At 44.1% G+C, this 24,654-nt stretch overlaps 1 protein-coding gene across 2 annotated transcripts in view; it reads left to right on the top strand.

Annotated features, from left to right (window-relative positions):
- The first annotated feature begins 21,247 nt into the window (after positions 1-21,247).
- The window catches only part of LOC121554279 (neurexin-1-beta), a 256,949-nt gene continuing 253,542 nt past the window's right edge, over positions 21,248-24,654 (top strand). For both annotated transcript variants that reach the window (XM_041867760.2, XM_041867759.2), the window contains exon 1: positions 21,248-22,997. In XM_041867760.2, coding sequence (XP_041723694.1) covers positions 22,667-22,997 — 331 coding nt within the window. In that variant the 5' untranslated portion in view covers positions 21,248-22,666. The remainder of the gene's footprint in view (positions 22,998-24,654) is intronic.

Genomic DNA, 24,654 nt, shown 5'->3' with positions numbered 1-24,654 from the left:
GCTGCATTTATCCTCAAGCCAACTACTTTTTCCCCCATTGTTTGGCTATATTATGTGTAATTGTTATAAAACGTTTATAAATAGCAGCTAAATACGGTATACTGTATAGCTGTAGATAGTATACTGCATAATGAAACAATCCCTAGTACGCTTGTGTTTTGAGGGTGGACTGACTGTATTATTCGGCATAAATAGACTGGTTTTACGCACCACAACTTGGTATCCAAGCTGGGAGAGAGCGTGAGGACGGCTCATGTCCTGCAGGTTCAGGTAGCCTGTACAGGACAGTTGTATATTATAAAAAATCTATTTGGTAGATGATTAGTATGCTGTTGTGTCGAAAATGTATTTTACAATCTGCAATGTTTGAATTTCCAACTTTAATTACTTTATTGCCACAAGCCAGTAGTTTAGAAATGGCAGCATTGCGACACCATATATAGCTTTACGAAATGTTAGGCTTAACATGAGAAAATTACAACATAATAGGCCTTCCAATAAACATTTATCCATTAGGTAAAGCAAAGCTATACATGCCCTTGCACCACAGAAATCCTATCATCGATTCATTAGGTATGCAGCCGCATAGACGTCGCAATTTCAGCACCATGGACAGCGATCGGTTTGTGAGTAGCTGTCTGGATGACACGTGTTTTTTTTTCTCTTTTTTGGGGGGATGCAGTGGTGGGGGGGTCCAGAGAAACTGCGTTACGCCAGTGGATAGTATGCCTTGCTCCAGAGAGAACCCTATCTATCCAGGTAGCTGTCTGTTCCAGTGTTTGAACAACCAGGCTTCCTACCTGTCTCTACAGGCAGCGGCTCACTTACTCTCCAGGAAATGCATCCCCGAAGCTCGTCTTTGAACTGTAATTGGAAAGGTGCAGGTAATGACAATGTTCCTGGGGGAAAAATCTAACCATGGGGTCCTCAAAGCCTTACTCTGATCTGATATAGCCTATAGACTTAAGTCGAACCATGTCATGCTGTGCTCCTGTGTGTGTGTGTGTGTGTCTGAGGGTCTGGAGGGGTAGATAAACTGTATCCATCTCTGCGGTGACCCCCAGATCCACCGAGATGGGAGGCAATACGCTATTTGTGCGTGGTTAATTGCCCTTGATTAGTCTTAGAGGGTTCCCTAGGCCGGGTCCTAGGCATATCTTAATCTGGCGCTGGAGGGCAAAAGGGAATTTAACCGTCTCTCATTTTCAATAAAGCCTTGATAAAAGGGGGAGCTTACGCCGACACGATATGAAGGTGTATCAGCCAACCAGGAAGTGGTGTGTGTGTGTGTGTGTGAGAATTGTGGGGGATGGACATTTCATGATGAATAGCTGAAGAGGCAAAGGCTTTTATGGTTGAGCAAAATGCCTTCGATGAGAGGAAGGACGCAACCACTTAGCTATTGAATGGTGCCAAGTGGCCACTGATAATTAATAGCGCTTCACCAAAGAGGTTGGGAAGAGCAGTTGGTTGCAACTCCCTCTCATGTGTGAATGGATGTCACACAGAGAGATTAGGTTTTGGAATCAAAGTTAGTGGCCACCTTTAAAAGGTTGCCTATTTCTTATTAACCTCTTAAGGATCGGACACTTATTTTTTTCAATTTTCACCTAAAATGACATACCCAGATCTAACTGCAAGTAGCTCAGGACCTGAAGCAAGGATATGCATATTATTGATACCATTTGAAAGGAAACACTTTTAAGTTTGTGGAAATGTGAAATTAATGTAGGAGAATATAACACATTAGATCTGGTAAAAGATAATACAAACAAAAAAACGTGTTTTTTTACTTTTTTACTTTTTTACATCATCTTTGAAATGAAAGAGTTTCAGATTGATCCAGTGAAGCGTTGCAATACTGGACTATTTTGTATCAAGTCTGCCCAAATGTGCAGAATTGGTCAATTGATACATTTTCAAGTACATAACTATAGAGAGCATACAAAAATGATATGGTAATACAAAATGTAAGTTTACACACTCCCAGGAATGTCATACATGATGGATCATTAGCTCATACACTAACTTTCACACATCTAGATGGCCGGGCGGGGTGTGTGTGGAGCCAGAGACAGCAGGGGTTCAAACTGTAGAACCCATTTCCTACATTTGAATATAAAAATGGATTTTTATCAAACAAAACTATGCTACATTTTATCTCTGGGACCCTTAGGATGACAAATCAGAGCAAGATTACTGAATGTAAGTACATTATTTACCTTCAGAGGTGAATGTATCAAACCAGTTGCCGTGATAAGTTTTTTGTTGTTGTGCACTCTCCTCAAACAATAGCATGGTATTTGTTCACTGTAATAGTGCAGTTAGATTAACAAGAATTTAAGCTTTCTGCCCATATAAGACATGTCTATGTCCTGGAAAGTTTGCTGTTACTTACAACAGTCATGCTAATCACATTAGCGCACGTTAGCTCAACCATCCCGTATACGGGACACCGATCCTGTAGAGGTTAAAAGCGGATGCGACAGAAAAGACGATGCGCTCGGGAGAGGGAGAAAGAAGAGAGAAAAAGAGAGAGAAAGAGGGGGAAAAAATGATTACCTAGCCAGGCTTCACAAATTAAATTATACAAACGTACGCACCGTGAGAGAGAAAGAATGGAGAGGAAAAAAAGCTTTTAATACATAGTATGGAGACTGTTAAGGGGCCAAACAAAGCCGGTCTCCCTGGAAAGCAGCACGTCATTTTCAATTTCAAGGTTCTTTGACCCATGGGGTGTCTCGTCTGCAGGGAGCTTGGGGGCGGGGCCAGCACTGACCTCCCAGGGCCGGGCAGACCAATCCAATCACCAGCAGGCATGTTTACACAGCCATGTAAAATAGATGCCCGCAAACACATCAAGAAGACGAAAGAAGGCATGAGGGACAGAGAAAGTGTGTACCGGATTATGGATGCTTTCTCAAGCATCTCACTGCTTCAGATAAATCATTGTTGAGGGGATTATTAAACATATGCACATTTTTATTTCCGTTACACAAGTATTTCTAATCTTGTTACATGTGTGAAATGGTATATCTCATGGTGGACCAAATAACACAGGCAGTCATACGCATCCTTAAATTATGTTCAGCGTTACAACTGCACTGCAAAAAGTGAAATCTAAGCAAGCCTAAATATCGTATACAATTAGTGTTTTTTTGTTTTGTTTTTTTAAGCTAAATTATCTAACGTAATTGGCATATCATATTGCTTATTTTAACCCAAGTAGGTAAAAAATCTTGAAAAAGATATTGAAATAAGATAAATTACTTGTATTTTGCCTTTTTTTGGTTAAAATAAGCTAAATTATCTGCCAATGACATTAAATAATTTAGCTTGGTAAGAAACAACAAGAAGAAACGCCACTAATTTTAAGTGAATTATCACTCAATGTAAGATAAGGTCCCATGTGGCTCAGTTGGTAGAGCATGGCACTTGCATGCCAGGGTTGTGGATTTGATTCCCACGGGGGACCAGTATGGACAAAAGGTAAGAACATGTATCCCCTCACTACTGTAAGTCGCTCTGAATAAGATGACGTAAATGTCAATATTTAGACTTTGCTTAGATGTAACTTTTTGCAGTGGGCTTCATGTGTATGGTGAACAAAGGAACACACACACACACACATGTCCACAGACTATGATGATGACTACAGCAGTGTAACCTAAAGTAGCAGGTGTGATACATGTTTTTTCTCTCTGGTCCTGGCGAGAAAACAAAAAACTGTCGGGAGGTTCTCTTCTGCACTGTTCAACCGATCCAGTAAATGTGGAGGAGGAGTTAAGATGGAGAGTCGCCTTGTTAACGTCCAAAAGCGGAAGTCAGGCTCTCTTTCCATTTCCCCTGAAAACCGGATGCGTCAGTTTTATTCCGACCCCGTTGAGGATGACGGCAGTGTAATGACTTTATCAGTCTCCGGCACACAGAGATTTCTTTAAGCCTTCTAGCCCAGGCCAATTCAATTAAAAATGGCCATATCTTTAATTAAATGTGCCATCTTGGCATTTGATAAGCGATGCAGTATATTATGCCTGCTGGCCATGGGATGGTGATTGGAATGGAGCATGTATCATGCTCAGCTCAGACCATGCAGAGATGCCTTTCGCTAGTTGCTTTAGTCTCTACACCCTCTCTTCTCTTATGCATTACTATGCTAATACCTCATTAAACAAGATGACCCCCCGGCTGCCCTAATAACTTGGAGGGTCTTGATTTATTACACAAGGGCAGGATTATAGAGTTAATATAGGATTACAAAATTTATGTACATTGAATAATGAAAAAAAATAATATATTATTATTATTATATTATATATTAAAATTGTTATATATAATTATAAAGTTTCCACCATAAAATTGGCACGATAATGTTATAACAATCAAACTGAGCTACATCCCTGCCGGTCATTCCCTCCCCTACCTTGGACTACGCTGGTCCAATTGTGCGCCGCCCCATGGGTCTCCCAGTCGCGACCGGCTATGACAGAGCCTGGATTCGAACCAGGATCTCTAGTGGCACAGCTAGCACTGCTATGCAGTGCCTTAGACCACTGCGCCACTCGGGAGGACGAGTCAGATCATGACCTCACCTGTAGACTCATCACAAAGCCCTGTGAATTATTGAACTGGTACATGATGTGAGTTTACTTCGCCTGTGTACATGTACAGTAATAAGTAATGGTATGTCATGACTCATGTGCATATAGGAGACAAGTGAAGGCATACAAAGCAAAGGCATTTGTGTGTGTGTGTCCATATACAGTGCATTCGGAAAATATTCAGACCCCTTTTTTGGGGGGTATATCTACTTTACAATTTTTTTTTTTTAGGCCTAACATTTTTCCTGACACCCAAAAGTACTCATTACATTTTGAATGCTTAGCAGGACAGGAAAATAGTCAAATTCACGTACTTATCAAGAGAACATTCCTGGTCATCTCTACTGCCTCTGATCTGGCGAACTCACTATGCTTCGTTTGTAAATTATGTCTGAGTGTTGGTGTGCCCCTGGCTATCCGTAAATTAAAAACAAGAAAATTGTTCAGTCTGGATTGCTTAATATAAGCAATTTGAAATGATTTATACTTTTACTTTTGATACTTAAGTATATTTTTTCAATTACGTTTAATTTTGATACTTACAGTGGGGGAAAAAAGTATTTAGTCAGCCACCAATTGTGCAAGTTCTCCCACTTAAAAAGATAAGAGAGGCCTGTAATTTTCATCATATGTACACGTCAACTATGACAGACAAATTGAGAATTTTTTTCCCAGAAAATCACATTGTAGGATTTTTTATGAATTTATTTGCAAATTATGGTGGAAAATAAGTATTTGGTCACCTACAAACAAGCAAGATTTCTGGCTCTCACAGACCTGTAACTTTTTCTTTACGAGGCTCCTCTGTCCTCCACTCGTTACCTGTATTAATGGCACCTGTTTGAACTTGTTATCAGTATAAAAGACACCTGTCCACAACCTCAAACAGTCACACTCCAAACTCCACTATGGCCAAGACCAAAGAGCTGTCAAAGGACACCAGAAACAAAATTGTATACCTGCACCAGGCTGGGAAGACTGAATCTGCAATAGGTAAGCAGCTTGGTTTGAAGAAATCAACTGTGGGAGCAATTATTAGGAAATGGAAGACATACAAGACCACTGATAATCTCCCTCGATCTGGGGCTCCACGCAAGATCTCACCCCGTGGGGTCAAAATGATCACAAGAACGGTGAGCAAAAATCCCAGAACCACACGGGGGGACCTAGTGAATGACCTGCAGAGAGCTGGGACCAAAGTAACAAAGCCTACCATCAGTAACACACTACGCCGCCAGGGACTCAAATCCTGCAGTGCCAGACGTGTCCCCCTGCTTAAGACAGTACATGTCCAGGCCCGTCTGAAGTTTGCTAGAGTGCATTTGGATGATCCAGAAGAGGATTGGGAGAATGTCATATGGTCAGATGAAACCAAAATAGAACTTGTTGGTAAAAACTCAACTCGTCGTGTTTGGAGGACAAAGAATGGTGAGTTGCATCCAAAGAACACCATACCTACTGTGAAGCATGGGGGTGGAAACATCATGCTTTGGGGCTGTTTTTCTGCAAAGGGACCAGGACGACTGATCCGTGTAAAGGAAAGAATGAATGGGGCCATGTATCGTGAGATTTTTAGTGAAAACCTCCTTCCATCAGCAAGGGCATTGAAGATGAAACGTGGCTGGGTCTTTCAGCATGACAATGATCCCAAACACACCGCCCGGGCAACGAAGGAGTGGCTTCGTAAGAAGCATTTCAAGGTCCTGGAGTGGCCTAGCCAGTCTCCAGATCTCAACCCCATAGAAAATCTTTGGAGGGAGTTGAAAGTCCGTGTTGCCCAGTGACAGCCCCAAAACATCATTGCTCTAGAGGAGATCTGCATGGAGGAATGGGCCAAAATACCAGCAACAGTGTGTGAAAACCTTGTGAAGACTTACAGAAAACGTTTGACCTGTGTCATTGCCAACAAAGGGTATATAACAAAGTATTGAGAAACTTTTGTTATTGACCAAATACTTATTTTCCACCATAATTTGCAAATAAATTCATTAAAAATCCTACAATGTGATTTTCTGAGAAAAAAAAATCTCATTTTGTCTGTCATAGTTGACGTGTACCTATGATGAAAATTACAGGCCTCTCTCATCTTTTTAAGTGGGAGAACTTGCAGAATTGGTGGCTGACTAAATACTTTTTTCCCCCACTGTAGGTATATTTAAAAACAATTACTTTTAGACTTTTACTGTAGTAGTAGTTTACTGGGTGACTTTCGCTTTTACTTGTCATTTTCTATTAAGGTATCTTTACTTTTACTCAAGTATGACAATTGGGTACTTTTGTCACCACTGATGGTGAACAATCAAACATACCCCACGCCACTACCCACAGTTGCGCTTTTCCAAATTTGTATATAAACTCACCTCTCTACTCTCACTTGCTAGAGCAGGGCGCTCCAACCCTGTTCCCGGAGAGCTGCCCTCCTGTAGGTTTTCGTTATAACCCCAGTTGTAACTAACCCGCTTCAGCTATCAACCAGGTAATTATTAGAATCAGGTGCGCTTGATTAGGGTTGGAGTGAAAACCTACAGGACGGTAGCTCTCCAGGAACGGGGTTGGATAGCCATGATATAGAGATAGCTCTGTTAGTGAGCGTTTGCTGATGTGTAAAACTGACAGAGATCAACGGGGGTGCATGTCGAGTGATTGACTCGTTCATTCGAGGGCTCCTACAGAATAATCCCCCCACACCTGACACTCCTGAACCAGACCCAGCAGTGAGGCAAAATGTCAAGCCATTCAATTTCCTGTCTGCACCCAACAACTTGTCAAGTTGTTGTTCTCCCCCCCACCCCCAAGGGTTGATGTTGTTATTTGCTCTTCTTTTTTTCCTTTGTCAAAAAGGCACTTTCAATTTCATTCAAGGACAGAAAAATCTATTTGAAATCGCGATTCCTTTCTCAGCGAATGAAAACATTTATTCTCCTTCATATTTCCTGAGCGAGGAGAGAACGCCTCGGAAAATGGAATGTATTCTCGGCAACGACAGAATGCGTGTTCTCTGTCAAACGAACGCATCATCAATGATGAACATTGATCACGTAGGAACAGCCACTGCCACCATGTCTTTCTCAAACTAATGCTCTTGCATTGGTGTTTGTGTGTCATTTTGTGTCAACGTGTTTGAATGGCTGTCTTTACATTATGTCTTTCTTGGTCTGCTGGCTTCAGAAGAGCAAGGCTTCTTCCCAAGACTTAATTAAATCAAAGTGATGTATCTACTCTAGGTCATTAAGTTCCTGAAAAGCCTGCTTTATTATTAATTACACCATGGCTGTCACCGCCTTCTCCTTCCCATCTAATGTACTCCCCAAAGGCTAGGAAAATGCCTTGGGTTGGAAGGCTGTTTGCTGTGTGTGTGTGTGAATAGGATATCAAATCACTTTGCATCTCCTTAATTGAAGACTATAGCCTACTATCTATATTGTGATTGAAATGTTTAGCACATCACATACAGTACTCCGCCTAGATCGACAACATAAATGTATCAGCTGATGGAAAAGCTACACTTGCATATGCAAAGCATGTTTCCTCTCTAACGATAACCTGAATTAGTTAGCCCTTTAACCTTCCCTTTTGGTCGCCATTAGATAAGCTCTCCCACTCAATGTCTCTATCAGGATCTTCTTCTAATGAACCCATGTGTTGTGGCTTGATTAAACGAAGCAGTATATAAAGGGTTAAAACGGACAGTATTGAGCATTCCAATGCAGATGCTTTAGCCAGAGGTGAGTAGACAACACACTGCAGAAATGTCATGAACATTTCCTTGAGCCATTTCTCTCTCTCTCTCTCTCTCTCTCTCTCTCTCTCTCTCTCTCTCTCTCTCTCTCTCTCTCTCTCTCTCTCTCTCTCTCTCTCTCTGTCTCTCTGTCTCTCTCTGTCTCTGTCTCTCTGTCTCTCTCTCTCTCTCTCTCTCTCTCTCTCTCTCTCTCTCTCTCTCTCTCTCTCTCTCTCTCTCTCTCTCTCTCTCTCTCTCTCTCTCTCTCTCTCTCTCTCTCTCTCTCTTCCTCTCTTCCTTTCTCTCACACAGAATACTGTATCAGAAAGCGGAAAAATAAATCACCACTGATCTTAATCCTCCCCAGCGCCCAGACCGCGTGTTCCCAAAGTTCTGAGAGAGCTTTCAACCCTCCACATCTAGGCGTTAGGGCTGGGAATTAACAGGGACCTCATGATACGATAATATCACTATACTTAAGTGCCGATTCTATATGTATTGTGATTCGATACTGTAATTTTATTGCGATTCGACGTTCCAAAGATATTACTCACCATATGTCTACTGCAAAGGGACAAGAGAGAGCCATAAGAAAATGAGGTTTGATCAGTAATGGAAATAAATGCTGAAAACAAATTGCCTCCTTATTTAAAAAGAAGATGGAGAACAACCTAAGGAAAAATACTGGAGTTTTGGTGCAGGTACAGCCAACTAGCGCAAAAATAATATTGTGATATTGTCAAAAGAATACGATATATCGTCAAAAATAAATCAAATATTTTTCCCGATCACGACTAGGCTTCAACTCGCTTCCTCAAATAACTTCCTATCTTTAACAGCAGGGGGCGCACTAGCGGTAACTGTAACGCTAATCCTATTATACATATAACATGTATGGCGTGTTTGTGTTTGAAGTGGGGGCGATAGATCGAGAGATATGATATGGGGCATTTACAGTGAGGTTGCCAGGTTGGGCCTATAGACCCACCCAACAATGGGTTTAATCCAAGCCCCTGACCCATAATTCTAGTTGTGTGTAATCTGGTTAGAGTTGTGGCGGTGTGAAGGGACGGGCTTTGTAGGACTCTGACACAGGTGACTGGAAACCGCCTCAGAGGGCTGCGCCATTAAACACCATCAAGGATATATTTTGGAGGCTTTGCTTACCTTTGTGGCTCGGATGAAATGCGGCGTGCACACACACATACACACGTACACGCACCCTGGACATACACATGAATACTAAGTAAAGTACACACAAACTCACTCGTGCATTCATGTATGCACACTCACACACACACACTCACACACACGCCACTAACAGCAGGCTCCATTCACAAGGACAAACAAAGGAAAATTCCCCGGATGGCCCTTTCATGTTTTATCAATGTCAGTATGTTAGTTACCTGAGACCAAAACAACATAACAAACATCCCTACAATATCACACCAGTGGCTATTTCAAATCAAATCCAATCAAATTAAAGTTTATTGGTCAAGTACACAGATTTGCAGATGTTATCGCAGGTGCAGTGAAATGCTTGTGTTTCTAGCTCCAACAGTGCAATAATAATACCTAGCAATACAAAACAATACACACATAATCCAAAAAGTAAAAAGAAAGAAATTAAGAAATATCAGAACGAGCGATGTCAGAGTGAATATACCAAACATTAGGGACACCTTCCTAATATCCCCCCCTTGCCCTCAGAACAGCCTCAATTCATCGGGGCATGGGACTCTACAAGGTGTCAAAAGCTCATGTTGACTCCAATACATCCCATTCACCTGGTCAGTCTACGTCATGGAAAGAGGAGGTGTCGTTAATGTTTTGTACACTCAGTGTATATATATTCCGGACTCTGACATTGCTGTGTATATATATATTAACTTTTAAGAAGGCACAACTGTTAATTGAAATGCATTCCAGGTGACACCTCATGAAGAGTGTGCAAAGCTGTCCTCAAGGCAAAGGGTGGCTATTTGAAGAATCTCAAATATAAAAAATGTTTTGATTTGTTTAACACTTTTTTAGTTACTACATGATTCCATATGTGTTATTTCATAGTTTTGATGTCTTCACTATTATTCTACAATGTAAAAAATAGTAAAAATAAAGAAAAAACCTTGAATGAGTAGATGTGTCCAAACTTTTAACTGGGAGTGTATATATATATATATAAAGTGGGTAAAACCGTATGTAAACATTATTAAAGTGACCAGTGTTCAATGACTATGTACATAGGTCAGCAGTCTCTAAGGTGCAGGGTGGAGTACCTGGTGGTAGCCGGCTAGTAACAGTGACTAAGTTCATGGCAGGTACTGGGCGGAGGCCAGCTAATGGTGATTGTGTAACAGTCTGATGGCCTGGAGATAGAAGCTGTTTATCAGTCTCTCGGTCCAAGCTTTGATGCACCTGTATCTGTGTAGGGTGTGATATACTATAGTAAAGGATGTCTAGGCTAAAGGCTAGCTCTGTGTTCCCTGTTCTGATTCAAGGTTTTGGCTGGGTTTCTATCTGTCCCTAAAGCTCAACCCCAGGCTCCCTGGGCATAGCGGGCGTCTGCGTGCCAGGCTTGTAACCCAGTCTGACACCTCCAGTGAGGCACCAGTCAGCCTGGCCTTTAACTCTGAAATCCTGATTTTCGGTGCAGCCTCTGCGCCGCGGACATGCTTGCTACACTGCCAGAAAGGAGCTCAGGCTCTGGCTCTGAAGGAAATTCATAACAAACCCAATAGTTCTTCTACCTCTTTTTGTCATTACCTGGGCTCCACATTGATAGGTGATGAGGGATACAGAGAGAAAGTTGAGGGAAATGTTTTTGACCCCATGGAAAAATTATTGATAAAGGAATGAGTAAGGTGGGTGTTCTGCTTTGGGTGGTCCAGCTTTCTGATATGGGCCGAGGAAAGCGGATTATGACCGAACTGAAACTCACAGCTAGTGAATGATAAACTAGTGGACCTGTAAACAATGTTGAAATATTTTCAATGAACTTTTAAGTGAGGCTGTGAAAAAGGAAATTGAGCTGGCCTTTTACAGACCGATATATAAAAGAGTGGAGGCTCATTCTGAATTCCCTCTGTCGTGGTATAGTTTGAGCATCAGTCTTAAACTGCACAGTATTTGACCTGATCACTGAGTCCTCCCTGGATTTTGCAGTAAGACTTCACAGTGTGGATTCTGTATTCAGAAAGAGATTAACATGAGAGGTATGACTATTACAGAAAGCTTATAAGCCACCTTTGAATATGGAACTCTGCAGCCTCATTAGTCCAACACATTTGTCTAAGATCTGTGAATTCAGTCAAAATTGTAGCAAAGAGAGATCTCCAGTGGTATATATTAGTCAAGTTGAAATTCGTCCAATTTTGCAAGGAATTAAATACAAGAATACCTTCAACACAAGGATACCTGCAGTTCTCTCCATTGACAGGTCACTCTATTTGGGTACTGCTGCAACTTCTGCTATGTGACTAAGAGTCAATGTACCATCATACCTTCATTTAATAACCTTGGGGTCTGAATAGGGAGAGTCCGTATTTCTAATTGTGTCTTCTTATTTTTGAGGCTGTTGGCATCGGAAACAGGAAATACTATCAGCACAGCAGTAGTATCTGATGTGATTTTACCTCAGTGTGGCGTGCATATCTTTCTCTGAACTCTCGTGTAGATAAAGAGAGGCATAGGGAAGGAGTTCTCAGTTGACTTCTTGTTGTGTTCTGTGTTAATCTCTGTGAAACAGGACTCGAATCTCCGCTCGCTATCTGGAGCCTAAACCGATAGCCGCGTCCCGTTTCTTGAATCTAAACTCCCACAAAACTTCCAGAATAGCTTATGTCTTAAATAAGCCGTACTAGACATTGTTCTCTCTCTCTTTCTCTCCCTCCTCCCTCCTCCCTTGTCTCGCTCTCTCTTTCTCTCTCTCTTTCTCTCTTTCTCTCCCTCTCTCGTCTCTTTTTTTCCTGTCACCCCCTCCCTCTCCATCTCTCTCTCACTCTCCATCCCTTCTCTCTCTGTCTTCCAGCAGTTATCAGCAGTTCCTCTTCACATATTTTCTGGCAGGGGATAAATTAGATGTGATTCAGTTGGCGTTTTAAACACTGTGGCGTCTCATACCCGAGAGCACAGCAATCTGGTCCTTCAGGAAGCCGCCACTGTCTCTCTCCATCTCTCTCGCTCACTCTCTCTCCCTCTCTCTCCCTCACTCTCTCTCTCTCTCCCTCTCTCTCCATCCCGCTCTCTCTAGCTGGCAGCATTGTTGAGCCGGCATTGCCTATTGAAATAATATTTTAAATCCTTGTCAAAATAGACTCTCTTTTGTCCTCCTGTGCAGCAGATTACTACCAGCTTGTATTCTTCTGGAATTGCCTTTGCCGCTGCTCACACTCCTAGCCAACCCCTTTCCCATGTCCCCCCATTATAGTACTCACAATGGAACGATACTATAGGAAAGATCCCTTTGGTCACGGTAAAATCTCAAACAGACACACAGACATATAGTATTATGTGTTGATGTTTAGCTAGATTCTAGGTTGAAGATGACAAAGGTTAAGACAACGTGATTCTAATATCCAATAACACTTTGCAACAATGGTTCCAGCAATGCTAGTTAGCAACAGCGCCGGTAGTTTTTTGTGATTTGTGACAACGTCTTAACCTGTATATTTTCAACCAGGGCTAGAATAGCCCATGGCAGCCATCTTGTGGTCCTGGTTCAGTGGTAGATTGAGCTCCAGGGCCTGGTGGCCCAAGGCTCCAGGTTAGGGGCTTCTCCCTGAGTTCACTGCCCAGGGACAGTGAGGGGGAGACAGGGCCCATCTGCCTGGGACAGCTGGGTCCACAGCTGGAGGGACAGACAGTGACAGATGACTCACTGTGAAGCATCAGGGTCCAAATATGGATAGATGGCTAGAGGGATGTAAAGGAATTGAGAAACGAGCGAGAACGAGAGATTAAAGGATGCCTGTAGTAGTTTCATCCTCATGGTGATACTGAGATGTGAAAAATGTTAATATCGGTTTGATATTTTTCTCACTGTATCTGATTTAGATAGGTGGGTGTTACATTGACAAAAATAGGAGTATGTCGGTGGAGGTTGTTGGGGAAAAAATAATGGGTATTTTTCCTGAAATGAACTAATTATTCTCAGAGATCTCTAGTGGCTATTGAAGGCAGTTAATGTTCTGATCAGACACAAACGCTGATTCAGCTTCTGAGACTACACCTATTGTGCCCTGGGGAACCCCTCAACCTGAGCTCTTTAAATATTCAGCAGCAAGACCGGAGTGATAAATGCCAGCTAATTAATAACGTGGAAACATCGCCCGATAACACCACCATCATGGTCTTCTCTCCAAGACGAAGTGGTTTATTGTGCCTGTATTGTAAATGGGGTTTTATAAAATGGGTTCAAAGAAATATGCAATCTGATTGGCTGAAATGGTGCTAGTTGGTTTGCCAGTTATTAATGTTGGGGTCCCTCTTCCTGCTTCTCTCTGGGATGCATCGTCATAGTTGATTTTACATTTTACATTTGAGTCATTTAGCAGACGCACTTATCCAGAGTGAGTGCATACATTTTCTTTTCTTTTTCATACTGATTAAGATGTGTGAAACAGGCAGGCTCCACCATGCTCCACCATGCCACCCCCTCTCTCCTCTCCTCCTCCCTTTTTACCTACAGCATGCTCCCTCCCTCTCTCTGTCTCTCACTCCTTCCCTCGCCTGTCTGTCTCTTGCTCATGCGTGCGTTATTACATAAAGACGTGTTTATTTATATGATCGCATCATCCTGTGAGCGGTGAGAACAGGAAAGATCATTGGCCTTTGGCAACACTGTTGTATCTGAGTGGCAACCCGATACTGAGCCTTCTTCACAGGTAGTGAGGCCATGATGTTATTAGCAGATTCATTTGTCTCTCCTTGTCTTGTAATGAACTTAGCGATTCTCAATTGTTCTCTCTCTCATTCCTCCCCTCTTCCCTCTCTCTCTCCCTCTCTGTGTGTGGCTATGAATGAGGGATGGTGGGTGGATATGTCTGGGTACAGGCAGAAGGGAAGCAGTGAAATGGATGTGGGGCTTGTGAAAAACCGATAGATTTTAATTACCCAGCTCCCTGAGAGCAGAATATAAGAGTAAGTACATAAACGGTGCAATTAGATTACAGCCCACCATAAGCTATGTGTCTCTCTCTCTCTCTCTATTTTCCCCAGCAGTGATAACATTATGTCTGCGTTATTATAAACAAATCATTACCTTAGCCAGGTACTTAATCAACTGTATCAAAATAGCCAGAGCTATTTGTAGCTACGAGCTAATCCATAGCAACGACTAGCTAGTATGTCTCCATAGCTAGTTAGCTTTTTGTAAAACACAGCGTATAGCCTCATATGTCTTACTGTAAGCGGGCTAGCTATTAGCTAGTCCATAGCCATTGCTAGCTAGTTAACTAGTTGCTAAACTGAACTTCACATCGTGTAGCCTCTACTTGTGCAATGCTACAGAATACATACTGTGCTGTACTCTAACTGATGGTAATTCTTACATCATGTTGCTAAACTGACTAATCGAGTGTCTGTGTGTTGCTAGTGTGTCCCATTATCTGCAGAATACATAGTTCACAGCTTGAGCTTCTCCACAAAGTTCACTTACGTAAGTGGCTAACATTTGATTTGGAGAAAAAGTTATCAAATCGTCCAAATGGGAGCCGGGAGTTAAAAAGTGATGACTTGCTTTGTGTGTTTACGCCTCCCCTGCTGTGTGAGCAAAGGGATTCAGTATGTCCTATTTTCCTGACCTCTTTGGAGAAGGAAAAATCCAAATCAAAGAGCACCATTGCACTCTCCCAAAAAGTAGTTTGGTGCGTAAAACCCGGGAATTCAGATAACTAAAAAGTGAGGGTAAAATACACAGATGTTTCGGCTTTCGCCTTCAGTGTGAAGGACAAATTTCAAAAACGTTGACTCATAACCGTCCTATGACTTAGCCACATCCTGGAGATGTGAATTTCCCCACATGTAAACACTGATTTCTCAGGCTTGCTAAATCCCTGTAGTCCTATTGTTATAAGAACGCTCCATTACTCCAACACGTTCTCCTCAACAACGCTCTTTTTTGATGCCCCCCGGCCCAACACCCACTCTTTATGGATGGTCAGGATGAGGGAGTGTAGTTAATTATGTGGGTATGGGAGAATAGGTTTCTCGGGATTAGGAGGTAGGGAGAGAGGCATTAGAAGCAGAGGGGAGTCATTGATCCACCACCAGGAACTGTAATCCTACTTCCTCTCTCTCTGACCTCACTTCCCTTTGGGGATAGTGTGCGGGGGGTATTAAACAGGGGTATACAATAATGCCAGAAGCAGCAAGTGGCTTGCCTGCCTTGCAAATCAAATCAAATCAAAATCACATTTTGTCACATACACGTGTTTAGCAGATGTTATAGTAGGTGTAACGAAATGCTTGTGCTTCTAGCTCCGACAGTGAAGTAATATCTAACAAGTAATATCTAACAATTTCACAACATATACCCAATGCACACAAAACTAGTAAGGAATGGGATTTAAGAATATATACATATATGGACAAGCAATGACAGAGCGGCATGGACTAAGATACAGTAGAATATTATAGAATAGAATGCAGTATATAATATAATAATATGCCATTTAGCAGACGCTTTTATCCAAAGCGACTTACAGTCATGCGTGCATACATTTTTGTGTATGGGTGGTCCCGGGGATTGAACCCACTACCCTGGCGTTACAAGCGCCGTGCTCTACCAGCTGAGCTACAGAGGACCATATATACATATGAGATGAGTAGTGCAAGATATGTAAACATTATTAAAGTGACTAGTGTTCCATTTCTTAAAGTGGCCAGTGATTTCAACAGGCAGCAGCAGCCTCTAATATGCTAGTGATGGCTATTTAACAGTCTGATGGCCTTGAGATAGAAGCTGTTTTTCATTCTCTCGGTCCCAGCTTTGATGCACCTGTACTGACCTTACGTTCTGGATGATAGCGGGGTGAACAGGTAGTGGCTCGGGTGGTTAATGTCCTTGATGATCTTTTTGGCCTTCCTGTGACATCGGGTGTTGTATGTGTCTTGGAGGGCGGGTAGTTTGGCCCCGGTAATGCGTTCGGCAGACCGCACCACCCTCTGGAGAGCCCTGCGGTTGTGGGCAGTGCAGTTGCCGTACCAGGCGGTGATACAGCCCGACAGGATGCTCTCAATTGTGCATCTGTACAAATTTGTGAGGGTTTTAGGTGCTAAGCCGAATTTCTTCAGCCTCCTGAGGTTGAAGAGGCTCTGTTGCGCCTTCTTCACCACACTGTCTGCGTGGGTGGACCATTTCAGTTTGCCGGTGATGTGTACGCCAAGGAACTTGAAGCTTTCCACCTTCTCCACTGCGTTCCCATCGATGTGGATAGGGGGGTGCACCCTCTGCTGTTTCCTGAAGTCCACGATCATCTCCTTTGTTTTGTTGATATTGAGTGAGATGTTATTTTCCTGGCACCACACTCCCAGAGCCCTCACCTCCTCCCTGTAGGCGGTCTCGTCATTGTTGGTAATCAAGCCTACTACTGTTGTGTCGTCTGCAAACTTGATGATTGAGTTGGAGGCGTGCTTGGCCACGCAGTCATGGGTGAACAGGGAGTACAGGAGGGGGCTGAGCACGCACCCTTGTGGGGCCCCAATGTTGAGGATCAGCGAAGTGGAGATGTTGTTTCCTACCTTCACCACCTGGGGGTGGCCCGTCAGGTAGTCCAGGACCCAGTTGCACAGGGCGTGGTTCAGACCCAGGGCCTCGAGCTTAATGATGAGCTTGGAGGGTACTATGGTGTTGAATGCTGAGCTATAGTCAATGAACAGCATTCTTACATAGGTATTCCTCTTGTCCAGATGGGATAGGGCAGTGTGCAGTGTAATGGCGATTGCATCGTCTGTGGATCTATTGGGGTGGTAAGCAAATTGAAGTGGGTCTAGGGTGACAGGTAAGGTAAAGGTGATATGATCTTTGACTAGTCTATCAAAGCACTTCATGATGACAGAGGTGAGTGCTACAGGGCGATAGTCATTTAGTTCAGTTACCTTTGCTTTCATGGGAACAGGAACAATGGTGACCATCTTGAAGCATGTGGGAACAGCAGACCGGGAAAGGGAGAGATTGAATATGTCCATAAACACACCAGCCAGCTGGTCTGCGCGTGCTCTGAGGACACGGCTAGGGATGCCGTCTGGGCCAGCAGCCTTGCGGGGGTTAACATGCTTAAATGTCTTAATCACGTCAGCCATGGAGAAGGAGAGGCCACAGTCCTTGGTAGTGGGCCTCGTCAGTGGCACTGTGTTATCCTCAAAGCGGGCGAAGAAGGTGTTTAGCTTGTCTGGAAGCGAGACGTCGGTGTCGGCGACGTGGCTGGTTTTCCTTTTGTAGTCCGTGATTGTCTGTAGACCCCGCCACATACGTCTCGTGTCTGAGCCTTTGTCTCTATACTGATGTTTTTCCAGTTGAATTGCCTTGCGGAGTGAGTAGCTACACTGTAGCATCACCTAGAAGTGGAGGACAGGGGGGCAGGTGAGGATGACACTCTCCTGGGCCTCAGTATGTGTATGTTTTCACTAAGTCTTTCGGGACATCCAGCAGCAGCTGTAGCAGGCCCATTGTGTATTTCATCATGTTGAGTTACCCCTCACACACCTTTCACCCATCACCTTCGTGGAAAAAACACGTCTCTATGGGAGTGTTTTGTCCAGTGTGTGTGTCTGTTCCTTGTATAGTAGATGGACTTCTTATCGTCAACATTTCGGCTGTAAGTCGTTTCTCAGGACAAGTATCTATATGCAATTACATACACAATAGTATTTAATACTGGCTAACACAGCTCTAGCTCCCTTTTTAGCACCCATCTGCGAAGCGAAGTGTTCCACCTCTTTCCATATTGGAGATACTCTCCCTAGACTAGCGCTAACTGCTGGCCCACTGTAGACGGCCTAGGCCCACCACAGACGGCTGGCTGAGTGGCCGGGTGAATTGTGACATGCTCCCTTGGTTCCACACCTGCCAGCTCCAGACAGGTGTCTGGGTCAGGCCCGTATCGTAACTCACCCTGACCCGGGTGTCCAACCTCCATCACCCAGATAGCCCTTGGTGTGCCTCCGCCTTTCACTGTTAGGCGAGCCCACCTGGTAATGGCTGCTGGGGGCCTGTGTGTGTGTGCGCATGTGAGTGTGTATCTGAATGATAGTGTGGCCCTGTCCTCCTGTCACAGAGGGAAGAGTGGTGCTGGCTTATTCTGTTTGCCCATTTTTTCAAGCCCTCTCTCTCTCTCTCTCTCTCTCTAGCTCTCTCTCTCTCTCTTTCTCTCACCTTCTCTCTTTCTCTGTATCTCTCTCCTTCTCTCTCACCTTCTCTCTCTCCCTCTCGCTCACCTCTCCCTCTCTCTCACCTTCTTGCTCTCTCTCTCACCTTCTCTCGCTCCCTCCCTCCCTCCCTCCCTCTGTTCATTCGCTCTCTGTCTCTCCCTCTTCCTTTATCTTGGTCCTCCCCTCTGTCCGTCATCTACAGTGGGGGAAAAAAGTATTTAGTCAGCCACCAATTGTGCAAGTTCTCCCACTTAAAAATATGAGAGAGGCCTGTAATTTTCCTCATAGGTACACGTCAACTATGACAGACAAATTGAGGAAATAAAATCCAGAAAATCACATTGTAGGATTTTTAGTGAATTTATTTTCAAATTATGGTGGAGAATAAGTATTTGGTCACCTACAAACAAGCAAGATTTCTGTCTCTCACAGACCTGTAACTTCTTCTTTAAGAGGCTCCTCTGTCCTCCACTCGTTACCTGTATTAATGGCACCTGTTTGAACTTGTTATCAGTATAAAAGACACCTGTCCACAACCTCAAACAGTCACACTCCAAACTCCACTATGGCCAAGACCAAAGAGCTGTCAAAGGACACCAGAAACAAAATTGTAGACCTGCACCAGGCTGGGAAGACTGAATCTGCAATAGGTAAGCAGCTTGGTTTGAAGAAATCAACTGTGGGAGCAATTATTAGGAAATGGAAGACATACAAGACCACTGATAATCTCCCTCGATCTGGGGCTCCACGCAAGATCTCACCCCGTGGGGTCAAAATGATCACAAGAACGGTGAGCAAAAATCCCAGAACCACACGGGGGGACCTAGTGAATGACCTGCAGAGAGCTGGGACCAAAGTAACAAAGCCTACCATCAGTAACACACTACGCCGCCAGGGTCTCAAATACTGCAGTGCCAGACGTGTACCCCTGCTTAAGCCAGTACATGTCCAGGCCCGTCTGAAGTTTGCTAGAGTGCATTTGGATGATCCAGAAGAGGATTGGAAGAATGTCATATGGTCAGATGAAACCAAAATAGAACTTTTTGGTAAAAACTCAACTCTTCGTGTTTGGAGGACAAAGAATGCTGAGTTGCATCCAAAGAACACCATACCTACTGTGAAGCATGGGGGTGGAAACATCATGCTTTGGGGCTGTTTTTCTGCAAAGGGACCAGGACGACTGATCCGTGTAAAGGAAAGAATGAATGGGGCCATGTATCGTGAGATTTTAAGTGAAAACCTCCTTCCATCAGCAAGGGCATTGAAGATGAAACGTGGCTGGGTCTTTCAGCATGACAATGATCCCAAACACACCGCCCGGGCAACGAAGGAGTGGCTTCGTAAGAAGCATTTCAAGGTCCTGGAGTGGCCTAGCCAGTCTCCAGATCTCAACCCCATAGAAAATCTTTGGAGGGAGTTGAAAGTCTGTGTTGCCCAGCGACAGCCACAAAACATCACTGCTCTAGAGGAGATCTGCATGGAGGAATGGGCCAAAATACCAGCAACAGTGTGTGAAAACCTTGTGAAGACTTACAGAAAACGTTTGACCTGTGTCATTGCCAACAAAGGGTATATAACAAAGTATTGAGAAACTTTTGTTATTGACCAAATACTTATTTTCCACCATAATTTGCAAATAAATTCATTAAAAATCCTACAATGTGATTTTCTGGATTTTTTTTTCTCATTTTGTCTGTCATAGTTGACGTGTACCTATGGTGAAAATTACAGGCCTCTCTCATCTTTTTAAGTGGGAGAACTTGCACAATTGGTGGCTGACTAAATACTTTTTTTCCCCACTGTATTTCTCTCACTGTCTCCAGCTGTCTGTGCCTCTCCCTCCTCCCTCTCTCGTTCTCTCTCACTCCACATCCCTCTCTTTCTGCCTCTCGTCATTCTCTCTCTACCTCTTATGATAATAATAGCAGAAAAAGAGCAGTGGAGGTACAAGGAAAAGACACAAGACAAATGAGAGTGGAATATTCAGGGCTAGGGGATGTGTGATGTGTTTAGAGTGCAGGATAAAAGAGGGAGTACAGAGGGGGTAATGAAAGAGGGGAGGATGAAATGAAAGAGGGGAGGATGAAATGAAACGAAGCAGCAGTGTGCTATATGAGGGGAAAAAGAGGTCCCTCATTAATTTGCTAGACGATTAAATGATTTATCACAAGTGACCAACCGGATCTCGCCCTCTTTGTGCATGTGCGCGTGTGTGCAGATCCACGTTTTTGTATGTGTGCATGTTGTTTATTTTTCACCTGCATGCACGTGTTTATTCATTATTCCTATATGACAAAAATACCCTCTCTGACTCATGCTACTATGTTGTTATTCCAGTGACTTTGGAAGAAGAATACCCCCAACAGTCCACCAAGCTGTTATTTACCGGCTGAAAGCCCATACATTGGCAACAAATCTGTGGCTTCACTCTATTTGTGTGCTGTATGTGCATACACAAGCATGTGTTCCTGCCTGCTACCCATCCTCCCTGCCTCTCTCCTCCCTCCCCTCCCACCCTCTCGCTCTCTCGCTCACACTCTCTCTCTCCGCATCTGTTTGCCTCTATCTATCTTAGTCTCCGGCTGTGCTTTCAAAGGGAGCGGAGTGCGTCCAACTTCCCTTGCTCCATTTATGCCACGGTCTTGTGTTTTACTGCCCTTTGTCCGCCCCAGCGTACGCAGACAGCCTGCCTACAGACTGCTGGATCAGGAGAGTCTCATGGAAGGAAGGAGGGGAAGGATGCTCTCGCTGCTGCAGCCCTTGTTTCAATTAGCATGAATTTCACAGCAGTGGCGTCGGTCCGAGCCAGCCAGCCAGCAGTCTGCGCCGGAGCTCCGAGAGGACTGCTTCTTCCTCAGACCAGCGTCTGGGAATCCACGGACTGAGAGGGAGAGACCCGGGAAGCTCTTTCCATCTTAAGTGACATAAAGGAAAGGATACTGTGTGATATTGAGTGGGAAGGAGACTAGGAGGATTTGGAAGGATCGGTACGCTGTGATGCGTTTCAGAGCTGGAGGGGAAAAAGGATCACTTGGATGCTCTCTTTGCGTTTGGGTGCGATTCTACTCCCTCTGAATCTGTATACGCGCCACTCTCCACCCCAGCTTGGTTCTCTCCTGCAGGGGAGAGGGATTCCGAGTGTCTATAGTATATCTGCCTTTTCTCTTTCTCTGCCCTGCACTCGTTTTCCACATCCCTTGTTTTCCTCTACTCTCTGCAGACAGCTCTGCTCTACGCTGTCGTTCCTTCAGGGATTTGAAAAGCCTGGAAGCTGGATTCAGCTGCACCTCCGTCGTCTTGGCACTGCTCTAGCCCTCTCTCCATCACTCTATCAATTTTTTGCCTTTTGTTTTCTGATGTGAGAGGCTTCATCCAGCAAACTGTGGGGATGGTGGTCGTTTTTTTAACCACACCGAGGGCTCAGGCTCTGGATCGAGAAGGTTTGTAGTGGAAAACTTCAGTTCTATTGACAGCAAACTGGGTTATTGAGTTGTAGCTGAGAAATACATTTGTGTTGATTAGTCTTATAGTTTTACCTGATTTACCAGTTACTGTTTAGGCTTCCACCGCTAGTGATAGTTTATTTTGTGGCGCTTAGCAGGGTGCCTTAATTAAAGTCCTTAGTCGGCAGCGGGGGGGGGGTCTTTTTTTTTTGGGTGCTGTTGTTTTTTGGGTTTAGTTTTTTTGGGGCTCTGGAGGATTGCATAGGAATAGGGAATAGGCTCCTGGGAGGATTTAGCCGCAGGACTCACTGAAGGAATTTTCCGTTTTTTTTTCTTCTTGCTCCTTTTTGGAAGGATTTCGCTTTTTATTTTCCCTGAACAAACCTTTTTTCCCTGCAGTGTTTTTGGGATCATCGTCTTCGGGAGGAGGATCCTGTTTTTTATTTCATTCTCTGCTGATTGTTTGGTTTTACAAATATATATATTTTTGCCCCACACTGGCAAGCTGGGGATCATGGGCCCTGGATCCATCTGAGATGTCATCTTCCTGTTCCTGTCGTGCGGAAGGAAGTTGGAGGGGCATGCTGCTCCCATTGAGCTCCGCCCCTGTGCTTCGGTTGGTCCTGGAGGTGGGTGGAGGACTGCTGCTAGTGCAGCGGCCCGTGGCGCCCCTGGTGTGGGCCAGCCCGGCCTGCCTGTTCCGGCTGGTGCTTTCCCTGGCCCTGCTGGCCTTCCCCTGCCCTGCCGTGGCCGCCCGCGTCTCCTCCAGCCTCAGCACCACCCACCATGTCCACCACTTCCACAACAAGCATGGCACTGTGCCCATCGCCATCAACAGGATGCCCTTTCTCACGCGTGGGGGCCACGGTAAGGTCCAAACTACCTTATTTTACTCGTAACCAGTCCCTTTCGCTATCTAGGAAGCTAATGGTTGATGAATCGATTAGCTAGCACTTTATCACGCCGGTGAGAGTGTGTGATGTGTGGAATTATGATTTGGGCTATGGAGGTCAATGAAACGTAGTGGTCTTGAAGGGGCTTGATTTGTGGTTGGAGAGGAGGTGGTCCGGCTTGAGACCATGAGTCAAGCCAAATAGTTAATCCCTCTATTGATCCTGGTTCATCCACACAAAGGCAGAGGGCTTCAACAAGGAAACCCACCTCATTGGCTGCAGGTCCCCGCTGGCCACACTGGTTAATGGCTCCGGATCCTGTGCATCCTCAGACAACAGGGCCCTAATGCACATGATGTGGCGGCCATTTTAGATCCACGCTTGTGACCAATGCAGATTCAAGTAATCATAATCCGTAGCCCAACTGTTGACACACAATGGCTGGGTTTTAATGTCCTTTCAAGGTCTTTGACATTGTGTTCTGTTTGATGTATTCACTATGACACTCTGTGTACTGGTTTTCCATTAGAAAATTGACTCGAAGTCTTTACTGTGCTCTATAAATGTTTCTATCTGTTTCTCTCAGGGTTGTCTGTTGATTGCTGCAGTTTTCTCTGCTGGAGTTTTCTTTTTTCTCCCCGTCTCCCCTCGCCCTTTCCCAACCTCCCGCAAAGAGAATTCCCAGTATTCTGGCAACTCGACATCTTAACGTGTTCCGCTGTCCATATCTTTCACTTATGTCCACATAGTTTCAGTCCGTGTGCTTGACGGCTTCACTCTCCTCCGTTTAGCCGTAATCTGAGTCAATCAAGGCAGTGTCAGACGGAGGAGAGCAGCTCATGTAGGCCATCGCAGTCAATTGGCTGAGCCTGCGCCTCTATCGACGTTATTGGCTTTCTCCATCTTCGCTGTGCTCAGTACCGCATTGGATTTATGACTTTTCACATTCTCTGCTGAGCCGTTGAGCTCAAAATGCCAACTGTCTCTCAGCCAAATGCCAGTCTGGAACACAATAGAGCTTCCAATAGAGTCGGAGAAGATGTGGGAAAATAATGCCTGCTTTTTCCAATAAGGGGTTGATGAATGATGTTTTTAATAATGTTTGCCTGTAATGACCTGGCTGCAAACACACACACACACACACACACACACACACACACACACACACTGTTCTAAAATAGCAGTTGAAACCCTGGCAGCCCTGTTCTATTCACTATTTAGGTAATTGGATTGCACTTCTCTTGCATTTCAAGTTGCTAAGCTATTTACATAATTAACATAAAAAAGGTTATCAGGCTGTCTCTGTGGATTTGCGGCTGTTCGATGATATTGGACACTTAGAGAAATTGGGTTTTTGTTTGGTTAGAGTTACAGAATGGTAAAAGAAAGGAAGAGTATGTGGTTCAAGGCATGACACTGACCATGTGGCTACACTCATAGTCATATAGTCAAGGTTGTTTCTACTGTCTCCCATTCACATTGGCATACAGTAATGAAGTGCACAATGCATGGAACCCATTGAACAGTCTGGTATTGCTTTAGTGGTTGCTCATTGCCCACCCACATGATACCCAGCTTCATCTGACAACTTGGGTGTCTTTTTTTAGATTATTCAGAGCAGCATGTGTTTA

This window comes from Coregonus clupeaformis, chromosome 39 (genome assembly GCF_020615455.1).
Source record: "Coregonus clupeaformis isolate EN_2021a chromosome 39, ASM2061545v1, whole genome shotgun sequence".
Lineage (NCBI taxonomy): Eukaryota > Metazoa > Chordata > Actinopteri > Salmoniformes > Salmonidae > Coregonus > Coregonus clupeaformis.
Note: the sequence above shows the minus strand (reverse complement) of the source record. Positions and strands in the feature narration are given on the sequence as shown.